The sequence below is a fragment of the Lachancea lanzarotensis genome, scaffold LALA0S01 (assembly GCF_000938715.1).
Source record: "Lachancea lanzarotensis genome assembly LALA0, scaffold LALA0S01, whole genome shotgun sequence".
Classification (NCBI taxonomy): Eukaryota; Fungi; Ascomycota; class Saccharomycetes; order Saccharomycetales; family Saccharomycetaceae; genus Lachancea; species Lachancea lanzarotensis.
In genome coordinates this window covers 64902-82076 of record NW_019212879.1, presented here as the reverse complement: position 1 = coordinate 82076, position 17175 = coordinate 64902, and the positions used below count along the sequence as shown (strand labels likewise).

The 17175-nt window shown below is 45.7% G+C and overlaps 6 protein-coding genes across 6 annotated transcripts; 4 read left to right on the top strand and 2 right to left on the bottom strand.

The window, feature by feature from the left end:
* Window positions 1–582: 582 nt before the first annotated feature.
* LALA0_S01e00782g (LALA0S01e00782g1_1) lies at window positions 583–2124 on the top strand (the record flags this gene model as incomplete). Its single annotated transcript, XM_022774118.1, has 1 exon — window positions 583–2124. One exon carries the CDS (start codon window positions 583–585, stop codon window positions 2122–2124), a length of 1542 nt encoding a protein of 513 aa, XP_022626247.1.
* A 1059-nt stretch (window positions 2125–3183) lies between these two features.
* On the top strand, window positions 3184–4878 carry LALA0_S01e00760g (LALA0S01e00760g1_1; the record flags this gene model as incomplete). Its single annotated transcript, XM_022774117.1, has 1 exon — window positions 3184–4878. One exon carries the CDS (start codon window positions 3184–3186, stop codon window positions 4876–4878), a length of 1695 nt encoding a protein of 564 aa, XP_022626246.1.
* Window positions 4879–5578: 700 nt separating this feature from the next.
* FMP41 (LALA0S01e00738g1_1) lies at window positions 5579–6376 on the bottom strand (the record flags this gene model as incomplete). Its single annotated transcript, XM_022774116.1, has 1 exon — window positions 5579–6376. The coding sequence occupies one exon, from the start codon at window positions 6374–6376 to the stop codon at window positions 5579–5581; it is 798 nt and encodes a 265-aa protein (XP_022626245.1).
* A 907-nt stretch (window positions 6377–7283) lies between these two features.
* On the bottom strand, window positions 7284–9122 carry ARN1 (LALA0S01e00716g1_1; the record flags this gene model as incomplete). Its single annotated transcript, XM_022774115.1, has 1 exon — window positions 7284–9122. One exon carries the CDS (start codon window positions 9120–9122, stop codon window positions 7284–7286), a length of 1839 nt encoding a protein of 612 aa, XP_022626244.1.
* A 1743-nt stretch (window positions 9123–10865) lies between these two features.
* AGP3 (LALA0S01e00694g1_1) lies at window positions 10866–12482 on the top strand (the record flags this gene model as incomplete). Its single annotated transcript, XM_022774114.1, has 1 exon — window positions 10866–12482. The coding sequence occupies one exon, from the start codon at window positions 10866–10868 to the stop codon at window positions 12480–12482; it is 1617 nt and encodes a 538-aa protein (XP_022626243.1).
* Window positions 12483–15032: 2550 nt separating this feature from the next.
* Window positions 15033–16802, top strand: LALA0_S01e00672g (LALA0S01e00672g1_1; the record flags this gene model as incomplete). Its single annotated transcript, XM_022774113.1, has 1 exon — window positions 15033–16802. The coding sequence occupies one exon, from the start codon at window positions 15033–15035 to the stop codon at window positions 16800–16802; it is 1770 nt and encodes a 589-aa protein (XP_022626242.1).
* Between the last annotated feature and the right edge of the window lie 373 nt (window positions 16803–17175).

Here is a 17175-nt window from a genome sequence, read left to right as displayed (position 1 = left end):
TATAGATGAATAAAGCTAGCAGCGTATTCGAAAGCCTTATTCAGTCTACGTGAAAGATCAACGCAATTCAGCCAAAGTGTGGTTATGAGCCGAAATCTTAAGGTCAGACTCCATGCCGGTTGCCTTGTGTGGGTCATTACTGTAAGAATTAACCGGGATTCTGCTAGCACAACCGATGAGGTTAGATGTGGTAGCATCAGGCCCCAAAAGCTCTGTCATTTTTTGATCGTCAACAACGATCTCTCCGGGGTAATAAAGGTTTTTCCGGTGGAGCGGGAGGCCCCATAAGCCGGAAAAACCTTAATTGTAGACAATGCGGGCGCAGCGGAATTCGGAAAAACTTCGAGACCCTAAAAGTGCCTGTTGCCATGGAGATATGCGCAGAAGCCAAGATCTCACTGCGGGATCGGCCGACCTCGAGCACCATAATGGAAAGCTCTGGTCAAGTATAAAAAGACCACAAGCGACCTCCATTGAAGGTAGATTCGACTCATGCTCAAGGCATCATCAAACACTTACAATTCTTACAGGGTTGTGCAACAATCGAACTTACAATATACACACAAACTTTTCTTCCTTACAATGGGAATACTTCAAACACTCTTCCACGCTGAGGAAGACATCCAAGGCTCCAAATTCAGAGCCGTTTTCGTCGGGCTTTTTGTAGCCTTTGGCGGTATTCTTTTCGGATACGACACCGGTACTATTTCTGGTGTTCTAGCGATGGACTACGTGAAAGAGCATTTCACTTCTCGTGGTCACTTTACGGCAAACGAAACGTCGTTGATCACTGCTATTTTGTCTGCTGGTACATTCTGTGGAGCTATTTTGGCACCTCTTGCATCGGACACCCTAGGTCGCAGACTTGGTCTCATTATCTCAAGCATCATCTTTTCTGTTGGTGTTGTCTTGCAAATCATCTCTTCGGGACAAGACTTATTGATTGCTGGCAGAGTCATTGCTGGCGCTGGTGTCGGTATTCTTTCCGCCATCGTTCCATTATACCAAGCAGAAGCATCCCCCAAATGGATTAGAGGTGCAGTAACATCGTGCTACCAATGGGCCATCACCATTGGCTTGCTACTTGCCGCATGTGTGAATCAGGGCACTCACGCCAGAAACGACTCTGGCTCTTACAGGATTCCAATTGCCATTCAGTTGTTGTGGGCTTTGATCCTATTTGTCGGTATGCTCATTCTACCTGAATCCCCACGCTTCTACGTGATGAAGGGAAAAGTGCCTGAGGCAAGCAAGGCCCTTGCTAAACTTAGGGGCCTACCACAAGAACACGAATGCGTTGAAGCGGAACTTGAAGAGATCATCGTTAACTACAATTACGAAAGCTCCGTAAGCTCATCCTCGATCTTCGACTGTTTCAAACCCACAAACCACCAACTGAAACGTATTCTTATCGGTATTGCCATTCAGGGTCTACAACAACTAACTGGTATCAATTTCATTTTCTACTACGGTACCCAGTTTTTCCAAAATTCCGGTATCAAGGACCCATTCATCATTCAGCTTATTATGAACGTGGTCAATGTTGTGATGACCATCCCAGGTATTGCATTGGTGGAGCTTGCGGGTAGAAGAAACTTGCTTTTATGGGGTGCCGTTGGTATGTGTGTCAGTGAGCTCATTGTCGCTTCCGTTGGTACCGCGCTACCAGACAGCTTTTCAGCTAACAAGACTTTGATTGCATTCTCCTGTACGTTCATTGCCTCTTTTGCATCTACGTGGGGTCCCTTGGCCTGGGTGGTCGTGGGTGAGATTTTCCCATTGACCGTTAGAGCCAAGTCGGTGGCCGTATGTGCAGCTTCGAACTGGCTGTTCAATTTTGCCATTGCCTACGCTACCCCATACCTTGTTGACAGCGAACATGCGAACTTACAGTCCAAGGTGTTTTTCATCTGGGGAGGTTGCACATTCTTGTGTTTCGTTTTTGTCTACTTTTTCATCTACGAAACGAAGGGCCTCACTCTCGAGCAGATTGATGAGTTGTTCGAAAGCTGTCCAAGTGCCCGTCACTCCAAGAAGTTTGTGCCTTCCGCAGGTTCTGCCACACACAGCGATATTTGTTCGGACTCTGGAAAGGGTGTGGTTGAAGTTGTGGAGAAGGTTTGAGAATACTGGGGGGTTAAATAATTGCATATATGTATACTAGAATAAGGAACTGAATTAATGGGGATATTTGCGTGCTTGGGGAGTGGGGTTTAACATGGCATTGATAGTGCTGTCGTTAAATATTTTTGACATGGATATTGATATTAGAAAATTTACATGTCTTTGAGTTTTCTCATCAGGGAAATTCAAAACCGGGCTGTCATGATCCAAAAAAAAGCAGATTCTAGAACAACTCTAGTTAAAGCACTCTTAACACAAAGCACTCTCAACACAAAGCACTTTTAACACAAAGCACTCTTAACACAAAGCACATTGTCTTTCAGTTTGTTTGCACGGACTTATCTTTTAGATTCTCTCATTATCACTATTGTATAATCCTGTCGCTGTCGGCAGTCACGTGACACATCCACGACGCGTAGGAAAAAAGTGACAAAGTTCTGCAAGCTTTAACCAGCCCAATTGTTTTTCTCCGATAAGCCACACTCACCTACCTTTTTCCCACAGTCTTCCACCAGCTAAGCCCGCCGTGCCCGCTGTGCCTTACCCAAGGAAAACATGCAGAAGCCATGTAAGGCGCTTGTGAAAGTTTCCCCAAAACCCATACACCCCATCCAGGGCCCTTTCTTTCCTTCCCCCCCGATCCCACGTGCGTCGAAGCGACGCCCAACACGGCGCTGTTATTTCTTTTTCTGGCTTCTCTGCGGGGCCGCATTCGCTATGGCTTGCCCATAGCTATACTGTGACACGCTAAAAGAAAACGCACAATTCGATAACTAACGCCCTTCACCAGATATGCGGCGCTGCTCACTTACCAAGACTTACTCACAAAAACTAGCTGGCAAACGCCTATGCAATCACTCCTTACCTGGCTTATCTTGACGAACACTGACCGCTCTGCTCTCTCGGTGAATCAATGTGAGAGTCATATCCATATATATAAGACCTTGTACATAATACTTAAATAGAGACCTCATCGCCGGGGTTTGAGAAGATTTATTGTAGTCTCTTCAGTAGCGAAACCACTCACTCACTTACTCACTACTATATCAACCTGTCTTTATGAAGGATACGCTCAAAAAGGCTCCCACGCTAGCTCGTGTCGAGAGCTTTGAGCTTTCGGGTTCGGTTAGAGACCTCACCAACTACCCCACTCGGCGTTCCGATGACACAGAAACGGAGGTGGAAAAATCTAACGTCGCCGGTGGCGGGGCCGGAGGTGCGCCCCGTGGCGTTCAGCGGTCTCTACAACCGCGCCATGTGTCGATGATTGCGCTGGGCGGTACCATCGGAACCGGGCTTTTCATCGGTATCGCAACTCCGCTGCAGAACGCCGGCCCCGTCGGCGCTCTCATCGCGTACATTTTCATGGGTACACTGGCCTACAGCGTGACGCAGTCGCTTGGGGAAATGGCCACTTTCATTCCGGTCACGTCGTCGTTCACCGTGTTCACACGTCGGTTTATCTCGCCCGCGTTCGGAGCCGCCAATGGTTACATGTACTGTTTCTCATGGTGTATGACATTTGCGCTGGAACTTTCCGTTGTGGGCCAGATTATCGAGTACTGGACCACCGCGGTTCCCAACTCCGCGTGGATCATCATCTTCTGGGTCCCGCTAACGTTGTCTAACTTGGTTCCCGTAGAATACTACGGAGAGTTCCAGTTCTGGATCTCGCTCGTCAAGGTGTTGGCGATTGTGGGGTTCCTGATCTACTGTTTGTGCATGGTGTGCGGTGCAGGCGTGACTGGGCCCGTCGGGTTTCGGTACTGGCGCCACCCGGGCCCCTGGGGAGACGGGATTGTGTCCCGTAGCCGCTCCGAAGGCCGTTTCCTCGGCTGGGTTTCGTCGCTGGTGAACGCCGCTTTCACATACCAGGGTACAGAGCTGGTCGGTGTGAGTGCCGGTGAATCCAAGAACCCGCGGAAAACGGTGCCAAAGGCCATCAACAAGGTGTTTTTGCGTATCGTGCTATTCTACATCGGATCCCTGTTCTTCATCGGCCTGCTGGTGCCTTACAACGACCCCAAACTGTCGTCCACGGCGTCGTATGTGGCCAGCTCGCCCTTTATCATCGCCATTCAAAACTCCGGAACCAAGGTCCTGCCCGACATTTTCAACGCCGTTGTTTTGGTGACCATCATCTCCGCAGCCAACTCCAACGTGTACGTTGGATCGCGTGTCTTGCTGGGTCTGGCCAAAGAGCGTCTAGCTCCGCAATTTCTAACCCGTGTCAACCGTTTCGGAGTTCCGGACATCTGTGTCGGCATCATTGCATGTTTCGGATTTTTGGGCTACCTCAGTGTATCTAGTGGGGCAGAGACCGCTTTCAACTGGCTACTTAACATCACGGCCATCGCCGGTTTCTTCGCATGGCTGTTCATCTCTCTGTGTCATATCCGTTTCATGCAGGCACTCAAGCTGCAGGGTATCTCTCGGGACGACCTGCCGTTTAAGGCCAAGTTCATGCCATATGGCGCGTACTACGCAGCCTTCTTTGTCGGGCTCATCATCATCATTCAGGGTTTCACAGCATTTGCGCCAAGCTTCAACGTCTCGGACTTTTTCGCCGCCTACATTAGTGTGATCTTGTTCTTTGCAGTGTGGGCCATCTTCCAATGCATTTTCCGGTGTCGTTTTATCCACCGTGTGGAAAATGTGGACATCGACTCCGACCGTCGTGATATCGACGCGGTGGAATGGGAGGATGACACTCCTACCACACTGTGGGGCAAATTCTGGGCTGCCGCTGCTTAATATCCCGACGTTCCCGGTTGTGAACCATGCATTGCATGTAAAAATGGTTTGTATTTTGTAATTTTTTATTCTCAGGCATCTAAAGACGTTCGGTGCATTTATTTATTCCAAGAGCTTGATTTTCATGTGCGGAAAGCTACCGTTGGGCTGGCTGCATGCATGATGTGCACATTGTTCGAGGACATCCTCCTCGAATCGAAGTTCAGATTTCTTGTCACTTTATCCTAACTTGGCATCTGTCATCTATCAGGTGACTGCTTATGCAAGGGTCAATAATATTACGGTATTGAGCGCTGCACCACGAATAGCCCAATGCAGTATACCACTCTCATCGATTTTTAATAGTCTTGTACTGAATAAACTTGAGAGTTTAGAAGCGCCAACGTTTGCATTAGTGACATTTCGTTTTTGAACGGAAGGGAGCAGTCCTGAAAACTTGAGAATATCTGGGATTCGTGTTACTGCACGTAAACGCACTTGAAAATCTGCTTCAGAGTTCTGGTACAGATTTCCACAAGATTAGATTGCCCCAATACGTTATTTGAATTCCAACAAGGCTTTCAAACGGCCAAGCTTTTCGATTCCCTCGCGAAGTGCCCCGGGGTTTCAAGTGTAGAATCTCAGATACACCCTCGTCTGTAATTTCCTTCACATCACAATATTATATGTAGTTCTTTAAAAATCCAGGACCCCTCAAATCTCAAGTTTCTCTGTACTCGTAAGGACCAGGTTTTTCAGCACATTCAAAGGTCATTTTTGTCAAGAGCTTTCCATCCTGATAAAGTTCTGAGGTAACAACATCATTAGGGTGAAGTTCACCCACTCCCGCAGGTGTTCCCGTTAGTACCAAGTCACCTGCTTCAAGAGACATCACAGTCGAAATGTGCTGCACGATCTCATGCAGCGGAGTCAGCATCAAGTCAGAAGTGCCATCGTGTCTAGTTTTTCCGTTTACCTCACATTTGAGTCTGAAAGAGTCTTGCAAGCGTGCTGGATCACCGAGTAAGGTTTTAGAGATAAACTCAGAAATGGGTAAAAAGGTATCAAAGCCTTTTCCGATAGACCAAGGCAATCCCTTTCTCTTGGCCTCATCCTGCACGTTACGTGCGGTGAGGTCCAAGGAGAGTGTTATCCCAGAAATTGAGTCATACAACTCTTTGGGCCCAAATGTGCCCTTCGATGCGTTCGATACATTCTGGCCCATAACGAGCGCTAGCTCAACTTCGTGGTGCACTTTGACACCGCGGGGAATGAAAATTTTTCCGGGATTTGAACCATCTTCTTGCAGCCCTCTGTATGTGGAATCACCAGGGCCAGTATTTTGAGCCGATTTTCCAGCTTGTGGTTGAGTTACAACGCTGGAGTTGGGCTTCAAAAAGAAAAATGGCTGTTTAGGAGTGGGATTGTTGAGTTCTTCAATGTGAGCAGCATAGTTTCTGCCGATACATATGATCTTCCTCACACGCTTCAAGTAAGAGTAGTCAATCTTGCCACACATCCTGGATAGCTGAATGAGAGACAGGTTCGAAGGGTACGATTAGATTGAGTATGTATCTATCAATGCACAGCTTGAATAAATTGATGTAGTGATCACTTTCTACGGATATGCTAAAGACTCTGGCATCCACAGAAGAAAGAGCCGGTGACAGTGTAGCTCCAGGGCACCAGGCGTCCTTCAAAACGATGTTTGTTTAACTTTGGAAGTTAACAGTTGCTGGATCTCGGATAGGTGAAATATCAGCGACAATGTGCGTTGTAAGTGACCTCTACGAGTTCATTAGGACTCCAGACTAGGCTTTTCGAGATGTTGTAGGGTGTTCAACATTACGGTACGATACTTGAGAAATTTTCGTTGATCGTGCTTGGGTCTTTGTTTTCCGTTTCCATTACGATATGAAAAATCGCATTCGGGCCTTCAACCAAGTTTTCATCGAAAAATGATTTACGAGTATCAAGGAAAACAGACAGGCGAAGCAAGGGAATGTTACACACACTTCGATATGTTTTCTGTGGGGGCTCGACCGATTAAGAACCAGTCTACCGGACAGCTGAATTTATCTCCTCGCGGTAGCTCTGGTCTTCAGGTAACTTTCATATAAGTTCGAAAGTCGAAGGTCTTCTCAGAGACAACACCATTGTGGCGGCCTAGTCGTCTCACGTCGAACTAAGCTGATAATGGTGGATCCTTCTCGGCACGCATACAAGTGGGTGATAACTGTTCACCGACTTTACGTCACGTGAAACCTCCAATTTATAGCTTCATCAGGGATCTGGCGCCATGCCTAAGAGGAATCTCGAGCAGCATTATCTCCTTTCTAAATGTATTGCGACCACAATAGATCAGCTACGTTTCTTACTTGGCTATTAACTTCTTCAGCTTATTATGACATCAGTAGCTTTTCAATTTACTCCTTTGACTGCGAGCGTCCCATCTTCGATTTGAGCCAGTCAACTATTAGGTCAGAATCGTTCTTAGCAATTTGAGCGTCACCTTCCAAATCTTCATGAGCAACCTTGTCAGTCAAATCTGGGTCTCTCAGACAGAAGCCAAATATCACCAATGGAGCCGTGAAAACCAATGCAACAAGCGTCTCATATCTCTGAACGTATCTGTAAGCTTCGACAACAGCTTCTCTCTGGGGCGTTCCCCATGCGTACTCTAGGATGAAAGTGTAGGGAGAGGCATACGCCTCAGTGGCAACCTCCACATCGCCCAAGAGTTTCAGTAGTTTTTTGTACAGAATTTGAGTCCATATAGCACCAGAAACAGCTGAACCCACGGCACCACCGATTCTGTAAGTCGTGTAGGTCAATCCGGTGACTGTGGCCATGTTTTCATGGGATGTTGCTGACTGCACAGAAACATTAACTGGGTATGTCCACATCGTTGAACCGATACCCCACACAACCAGGGCCCCAATTATTCCGCCATGGGCAAATGAACCGCCTCTATAGTGATATAGCAGACCCATGCCCAGCATCCACAGAGAGCACCCAAGAATAATGTAAGGCTTGAGTTTTCTACGCCTCGTGATGAAGAGTGCAAAGATGGGTGACCACACAACAGAAACAAAAGATGAAAGTGATGAGATTCTGGTCGCAGATTTAGTGGATTCGTTGACGGCTACCACCATAATCGGGTACAGATATCCTGCCGCCAAAGAAAAAATGAAATAGTTCAGAAATGAAATGCTCATAGCGGCCCAAACACCGCGATCCTTGACTAAATTGTATGGCACCAAAGGGTCTCTAGCCCAAGCCTTTTCCCAGTAAAGTAGGATTGGAACTAAAACCCAACCTAAGACAAACGGACCTATAATATGAGAGTTGTTCCACTGACTCTTGTAACCTCCTGCCAGTGTCAAAGGTGCCAGGATGCAGCCGAGCATCACCACAAGCAGGAATATACCAACGACGTCGAGCTTCCAGAAAAGTTCGACCAAAAGGTTGAAAAATCCGTGGCTCTGAAAAAATGTTTGTTTGTCTTTCAAAGCGACCCACTCTGGCGTTTTACTGGCCTTATATCTCATATGCAGCATACACAACACGAGAGGCACGCAAGACAAAGGAAAAATGAACGCCCACATTCCGATATCCCAGGACCAATTTATCTCTGGGTTGGCGGCTTCAGTGATGTTTCCTGAAATCCATGTGTTGATGATGAAGGGCCAAGTAGGCACTAGCTGGAACAGCAGTCTCCATTTCAAAGATGAGAAATCAGACAATATCAGCAGAAGAACCAAGATGATTCCGACGTAGCCCAAATTGTAAAATACAGCTCCTGCAGCGTATCTTTGGATATCGTACGCTTGCGATTGGATGATTGTGCCCACGACATAGAACACGACAGCTGTAAGAAACAGCGTTAGTCTACCGAAAGTGTCCGACAGACGCGCGTACAATAGTTGGCCAGCGGCGCCGATGATGGAGTTGATTACGCCAATGGTGGAAATAAGGGAGTGTTCGTTGAAGTCACCGGCGGCATAACTCGTGTACACGTATCTCAGCTGGCCATCGAGCCCGTAGCCGTAACCACACACGAAAGCGCAGAACAACAGAATGACTCTATAGTACCACGCGTTGTACTGGTCAGCCAAAATTTCAGTTTTACGTATTACCAAATATCTTGTCGATTGCAACTTGTCCGGGACACCCAGTTCCTGAGGGGCAGCCCCAACATCACTTTCATGGTACTGCTGGGATGAGTGCTTGGACTCGCTGTCCACGGGTTTTTCGTTGCCCATTTTTCAAGTCTTCTCGAGCTCGATTGTCACTATCCAGTGACACTACAACTAAGACGACTAGCACATCACTACACAGACGTACGCTATATACTTTATCTTATTCTCCATTGTCATGAATGGTTTGGGTGCAGTTCTAGTTTTGATATTGGTGGGTGCAGTTTCTTTAATTTATAGCGTCATCAATCACTTGGATGCCTTACAATGCCACATTGTTCAATAACAAAGACTTACAGAAATAGACGTAGCAATATGAAGTGCGAACGACGTATGGCTTTGTTTTGACGTTAGCCGAGTTTACATCTATCTTACAAATGGCCCCGCAAAAGGTGTTTGTTGCTGGAAGAGACGGTAGCACAATGCGAAGGAAATGCACGTTCAAAGAAGGTCCTTTACGGCCAAGGTCAGGTTTTTTTTTAACTCGAGGTGAAATAGCGCCGCAGAAAAGCTGCTCAATACTTGCGTTGCATTAGGAGCCGCAGCCTCACTTTTCTGTATTTCTCAAAATGGAGATCTAAGTTGGTGCGAAGAGGCCTTTTCATCATTTTAGCCGTTTTCCCAGAGCGACGAAAATGTTAATTTTCAAATCGGGTCGAAAGAGGTGTATATATCACTGGGTATTGCATCATTGAGAGCAGTAAAAATGGTAGCTGTCAAGACGTGGTCCTGAGGATCGAGAGTCAGCAAAGTAAAAGTTTTCGAGCACAACTGTAGCTCGGGGACGTTTGTAAAAACGACCTTGATCCGATCTCGAAGGTGTCACTGACCATAGAAGAAATTACGGGCCCGTAAAGTAGTAGTAGACAATAAAGTGGCATTTTGGACTGTTTCTTGTGTTTTGAGGCGCCTGAATTGAGAAGTTAGACACCGATACTCGAATGCTGGTGAACGAACTCCTCTAACGCTGACTAATGCTTGTTCTGAGCGAATCTGAGAATATCAAGCTAAATCTATTCACAACCCAATAATCAAATATACGAGTTTATTGGACCAAAGTTAGGTTTAAACCAATACTACAAATCCTCAGATTTCACCTTCTTAGAACTTGTTTATGTAGATCTCATGAAACACAACCCATAACTCCAGTACGCCAGATTCATCACCTGTAAGCATCTTGACAAGTGCCAAAACCATGTGCCACACCTTCAGACCCTAGAAAACCGAACGCCGGACGCGAGACCCTGATTTGTGCCTTCCGTGACACACTTCTGAGCCGATTTGTACACCTGCTAGCGAGGAAGCTTCGATAGAAGCTCAACACTGTAGATGCAGCGAGATTTATCTGTCAGTCTTGCCCTTATATCACGGAAGCGATGAGGAAGCCACATTATTGAAAAATAAGTAATCCGCAACGCTGATGAAAGATAGCGACAGTGTAATGAGAGTGAAGGTAACCACCACCAAACCAATCGAGCTAGATTGTCCTCAGTAGCAGAATAATTCAGTTCTAGTGTCGCTATAGAAGTCAAAGCTCATGCATTGACCCTGCAACACTCTCAGTTTTTGGCTACGGCACTAATAATTCAGGTCTATAAGAAAAACGCTCGCTACTAGTGGCACCAAGGACACAGTGGACGCGGTAAAGCAAAGCTCAGGATGAACGCACACTTTTGCAGGTCCTGAAGTGTGCACTCGTTAAGGAATTTGGGAGTTCTAAAGCATTTAAAAACGAAGCAAAACCGGCAGAATTTAGGCGAATCAGAGCAGTAAGATCTATTTTCTTAGTAAAAGGCCCAATATTTCGAGATGACATTGGTTGATGAAAAGGATACAACCCGGTACGCTGAGTCAGAGCTCGAGTCTCCCACATCGGTGGGTGAATGCTTGGAATTTGATCCACAAAGTGGTGTGAAAAGAGCTCTTAAAGATAGACATATTTCGCTACTGGCTCTAGGTGGTGTTATTGGCCCAGGATGTCTGATAGGTGCGGGAAACGCATTGAGCAAAGGGGGGCCTCTGGCGTTGATTTTGGGTTTTGGTATTGTGGGACTAGTTTGTTTCGCGGTGATGGAGTCTATCGGCGAGCTCATAACACTGTACCCATCAGGTGGTGGGTTCACAAGTCTCGCTCGAAGATTTCACAGCGAAGCTCTTTCAGCTATTTGCGGCTACGCATACGTGGTGGTATTTTTCGCGGTGCTGGCCAACGAATACAACACACTGTCGTCGATTATGCAGTTCTGGGGTCCGCAGGTGCCCACTTACGGGTATATCTTAATGTTTTGGGCATTTTTCATGGCCTTCCAAATGCTGGGCGTAGGTGCATTCGGAGAATGTGAGTACTGGTTGGCATGGTTTAAGATCCTTGGTCTTGTTGCATACTACATTTTCTCCATCATATATATGAGCGGTGGGGTTCGTGGCAGGCCTGCGTTTGGGTTCCAATATTGGCATAACCCAGGCGCTTTGTCCCATGGTTTCAAAGGTATCGCAGTCGTTTTCGTTTTCTGCTCAACTTTTTACTCGGGAACTGAGTCTGTTGCTCTCGCTGCCACTGAGAGCAGAAATCCAAGAAGGGCCATTCCGCTGGCTGTAAGACAAACGCTATGGAGGATCTTGGTGGTTTACATGGGTATTGCCATTTTCTACGGTATCACAGTACCATATAACGACGTGAACCTGGGATCGAGCTCGAAGACACTAAAGTCCCCTGTTGGTATTGCCATTGTGAGAGCTGGCTGGAGCGGTGGTGTGCATTTGGTGAACGCGTTCATCCTTGTAACATGTGTGTCAGCTATTAACAGTTCGCTGTACATTGGTAGCAGAACCATTAGCCATTTGGCACACGACGGTCTGGCACCAAGGTTTTTTGGATGGACAAACAGACGAGGCGTGCCCGTCGTAGCCCTGGTAACGTTCAATTTATTGGGCCTGATATCGTTGATGAATGTGAGTGTTGGTGCTTCGAACGCCTATGGGTACATTGTCAATTTGTCTGGTGTTGGTGTCTTCATTGTGTGGGGTGTCATTTCTTACACTCACATTAGATTCAGACAAGCGTGGGCTGCTCAAGGAAGGTCTACTTCCGAGCTACCTTACAAGTCTCTGTTTTATCCTGTTACTCCAATCTTCAGCATCGCAATCAACATCTTTCTTGCTTTGATCCAGGGGTGGACCTCGCTCTCACCTTTTTCTGCTGGTGACTTCGTGGATGCCTATGTGCTACTTCCAGCAGCAGGTATACTTTTTCTTGGCATTGCACTAATGAAATCGCGTACTTTGAGACCTGTTGATTTGAAGACTATCAATCTGCAGGTAGGACAGCGTGCCGATCTGGATGGGGATAAAGAGGAAGTTGTCGATTCTAAATCAAGAACTGCGCTCAGTCGCCTACAAAATTTGGCCCATACCCTCTTTGGTTGAAGATTGAATAAGGATGGGGTCTAAAGCATACAGAGAGAGGCAACCAGGCATGATTTTCCTTTCTGTAGCCTTCACTGTTGCTGGTCAACTGTGAAAGAAGGATTACTGGGGCATAGATGCTACTTCAGAAACTCGTCTCGTCTGTCTAGCATTCATCGAATAATTCAATTCTTGTTTGGAGGTTTTTCGTTTGCCCACATAAAGCTACCTTTTTTTTGATGGAAGGATAGACAAGAGATTGACTTTTCATGAACTCTTGGTTTCTCAATCTACCGTGAAGTGTTTGAATGAATGACACTTGGGTCGGCAAAAAGCCATCTAAATAAATTAAGATCATCAACTATGGAAGAGCCTAAGCTATTCGCTAAGAGAAGAAGATGAGAGGAGTTCATATTTCTCCTGTTTCCTGCTGTTAACAGCGCTGTATGCCTTTTTATCTTTGTCAGTATCGTACTGCACTAGCCATTTTAGCTGCATACTCATGCACCGACGGCAGATATATTCAAAAACATGCATATTGACATAAAAAAGTATGTATGTAGAAAACTAGGACATAAGCATTAAGATAGGCTGCTCAACTTGGCACTGTTTGCCTTGGAATCGTCGAAACAAAGCATCTTAGAATTTGCAAGAATTTGATAAAAATTATTGGATACTTTTGATCTCCTAGGTAGTCAAAGATCTCTTGGCTCCCTTGGAACCCTTGGTTCCCTTGGTTCTCTCGGCCTTCCTGGAGGTCTGGGAGGTTGAGATGGTTTCGGAGGCCGGGGTAACTTGCCGAAGGTGCTTAATGGATCTTCAATGTTTGGAAGTTGACAACTTTCTTCCGCAAATGGTGGCACATGGTCCTGGCTTTGGATAAACGTTATTTATTTTCGATTAGCAACATATTGAATGGACTATAGTATTTGTGGGACTACGTTGCTAATAATCATGAAAACGGATTCTTGCAGTGTAAGTCTTTCACTAGGAAAGGGTTGACTTTCATACATTTTCCGATGATTGTCCCAGTTCAAATCTGCGAGAAGTTCCACCGGTGGAAAATATTGCAAGCTAGATCGTGTGCAAGTGGCACATTGCAATCTTTCAAGATGCCAGGACATAGAATGCAGCCTTGCGACTTGTGTAAAACAATAAATCAGAGAGACAATGCTGATCATAAAGTGCTGAGCAGCAATAATTAGATCAGAAAAACATTACTTTTAGTGCTTGATTAGTCTCAGTTGAAGATGTTATGTCTTGGCGAAAGTAAAAGGTTTAACAGCTGGGTAGTCGTACTTGACTGCAAAAAATCGCTTATTGCTTTGGCACTTGAGATTAATCATCATGAAGATATCCCCTCTCCACTGCCTCCCCGCGCGATAAACCGTCCAAGTTCTTGGTGATGCTGTCCTGTCCAGTGCTGTGACACCGTATAATACTGGCATATCCTCTTGATGAGATTGGCGTCAGAATCACTACAAAGTGATATCAACCACGTGACTGGAGGTGACAGCGATTCAATAATTGACTATATCACCTGAGGACAAATGCACTCATTTTAGGGCAGCTGTACTATGTTGATTTTTACTAAAGTCTTGGCTCATTCATACCAGTCCATGGCGAAAACGATTTTCAGGGTTGTATGAAAGCGCTTGTTTAATCTAGTTAATCCTCACTATGAACGATCGATTTTCCAAGCTAGGATTCTTTTCCTACTCAAGCTAGATCTGATTCCGATGCAGAGACTCCATTGGCTTCTGGCAACCCACACTCAACCCATCGATAAAAGCACCATCTCCACTGCCACTGTTGAACAGACTCTCAAATATTGCATGACGCAATGCCCGCCCACTTGCCTCTAACGAAGTCAACAACATTATATTCCCCTATTCAAAGCACGTGAAACGATAAACAAGAAGCTTTATCCATATCAAATGACGAACTCTACAACCTCTGTAACAAGAAGAGGGCCTTAATATGCAACCAGGTCTATGAACCTCTCGGTTCCAAATCTAAGTCTTTTTTTGAAACAAAACTTTCGTAGAATCTCTGTCATTCTGACCAAGGCCTCTAAAGTCTCCTCCCCACGACCAAATCGAATCAGCAACGCTAAAGCAGGGCCCTTTACTCGTATACTGCCCTCACCTGCTTTCCCCAGAATGACGTTCTTTCTGGGGTAAGCCCTCGAGGACAAGCAACCTGGCTCGAGCGTAGACATGCACGCAGCGCATTAAATCACTACATGAAAGTGGAAAATACACACCTTTCAGGAAGCTAGATAAGTAGTTCAACACAGTCTCATCGGTTTCGGGCACACGGCGAAGTTTCTCATAAGCTTTCTAAGTACAGTACATATTGGCAACCGTTTGAGTCACCAGAGGCCAAACAATAGTAATGTTGTTCCCTTGTTCTTCACGACGGCATCCGTAGAGCTTCCGAATCCTGGGGTCGAGTTACTTTTTAGATTTAAAGTATATAAATATGGGGTAGCATTGGCAATGGCGGATGTGTGTATGTCCTCAGAAAGGAGTAGCTATATCAATATCAAGCAGTGACTGAATTTTCAAAATGACGGTGTTTACCTCTCACCCTGAAACTAATCCCAAATGGTGGAAAGAAGCCACTGTGTACCAAATCTATCCTGCTAGTTTTAAGGATTCGAACGATGACGGATGGGGAGACATGGAAGGAATTTATTCCAAGCTAGAGTACATCAAAGACCTTGGCGTGGACGCGATTTGGATTTCTCCATTTTACGATTCGCCTCAAGATGACATGGGCTACGATATTGCCAACTACGAAAAGGTGTGGCCAACGTACGGAACTAATGAAGAATGCTTCAAAGTGATAAAGAAGACCCACGAGTTGGGCATGAAGTTCATCACGGACCTTGTCATCAACCATTGTTCTTCCGAACATGAGTGGTTCAAGGAAAGTAGATCGTCCAAGACCAATCCAAAACGTGACTGGTTCTTCTGGAAACCTCCCAAGGGTTACGATAAGGATGGGAAACCCATTCCTCCCAACAATTGGAAATCCTATTTTGGGGGATCTGCGTGGACGTTCGATGACACCACAGGGGAGTTCTATTTGCGGCTATTTGCCTCAACTCAGCCAGATTTGAATTGGGAAAGTGAGGCGTGCAGAAAAGCTATCTACGAGAGTTCGGTTGGGTTTTGGCTTGACCACGGCGTCGATGGCTTCAGAATAGACGTCGGAAGTCTGTACTCCAAAGTCGTAGGTCTCCCAGATGCCCCAGTAACTGATAAAAACTCCCCCTGGCAATCAAGTGATCCAATGACATTAAACGGCCCACGTATCCACGAGTTCCATCAAGAAATGAACAAGTTTATGAGAGATAGAATTAAAGACGGAAGAGAACTTCTGAATGTTGGCGAAGTGCAACATGCCTCGGACGAGGTTAAAGAGCTATACACCAGTGCCTCCCGGCATGAACTTAGCGAACTCTTCAATTTCTCGCATACTGACGTTGGAACTTCGCCCTTGTTCCGCTATGACTTGGTCCCATTCAAACTCAAAGACTGGAAGCTGGCTTTGGCGGAGCTATTTAGATTTGTTAATGGAACGGACTGCTGGTCAACCATTTATCTTGAAAACCATGACCAACCACGTTCGATTACCAGATTTGCAGACGACTCGCCAAAGAACCGTGTCATATCTGGAAAATTATTGAGCGTTTTGCTGACGTCATTGAGCGGCACTCTGTATGTATACCAGGGTCAAGAACTGGGCCAGATCAACTTCAAAAACTGGCCAGTACAGAAATTCGAAGACGTGGAGATCAGAAACAACTATCAAGTCATTAAGGATGAACATGGTGAAAACTCCACGCAGATGAAAAAGTTCTTGGAGGGCATTGCCCTGATCTCCAGAGATCATGCAAGAACTCCAATGCAATGGAGCAAGGAAGCACCAAATGCAGGGTTCACAGGCTCCGAGGCTAAGCCATGGTTCGACTTGAATGAATCATACAGTGATGGTATAAACGTAGAGGACGAACTTGAAGATAAAGACTCAGTTCTCCATTTCTGGAGGAAGGCTCTTAAATTTAGGAAAGCTCACAAGGACATTGCTGTGTATGGTTACGATTTCCAGTTCGTTGACTTAGAAAATGACCAGATCTTTAGCTTCACCAAAAGATACGGAGAAAAAGTACTTTTTGCCGCTTTGAATTTCAGCTCAACGCAAGCTGAGTTTGATATCCCCAAAGATGACGGATCTTACAAACTGGTGTTCGGAAATATCTCCGAAAATGACGTTGATCCTCAGTCAAGACTCTTGACACCATGGGAAGGAAGAATTTACATTTCTCAATAAGATGCGATAATGACGTTACAAATATTATGACATATCTAACAAATAAAACACTTTTCGAAAGGCAAATGGATTTACTCTTGTCGATTTGAATTTCCGGGTCGAGACTCTAAACTTGAATGCGTTGCTCAAACATTTTGCCTGAGGTTTCTGGTAGATCTCAGATTGCCCCGGCCGCTCGCCAAGCAAAGAAAAGAGCGCCTCGCTTCGGCACCCCAAGCCCCTTAAGAATCCAAAAGGTATGAAATCAATAGTATAGTGACAATATTCGCAACATTTTCAGAGTTAAGGACTGTAGAGATGTTTTTAATTGAGCAAAATCTAACAGTTGTTAAATTCCTTTGTTAAATCCTGCTTGTCCTGATCTGCCACCAAA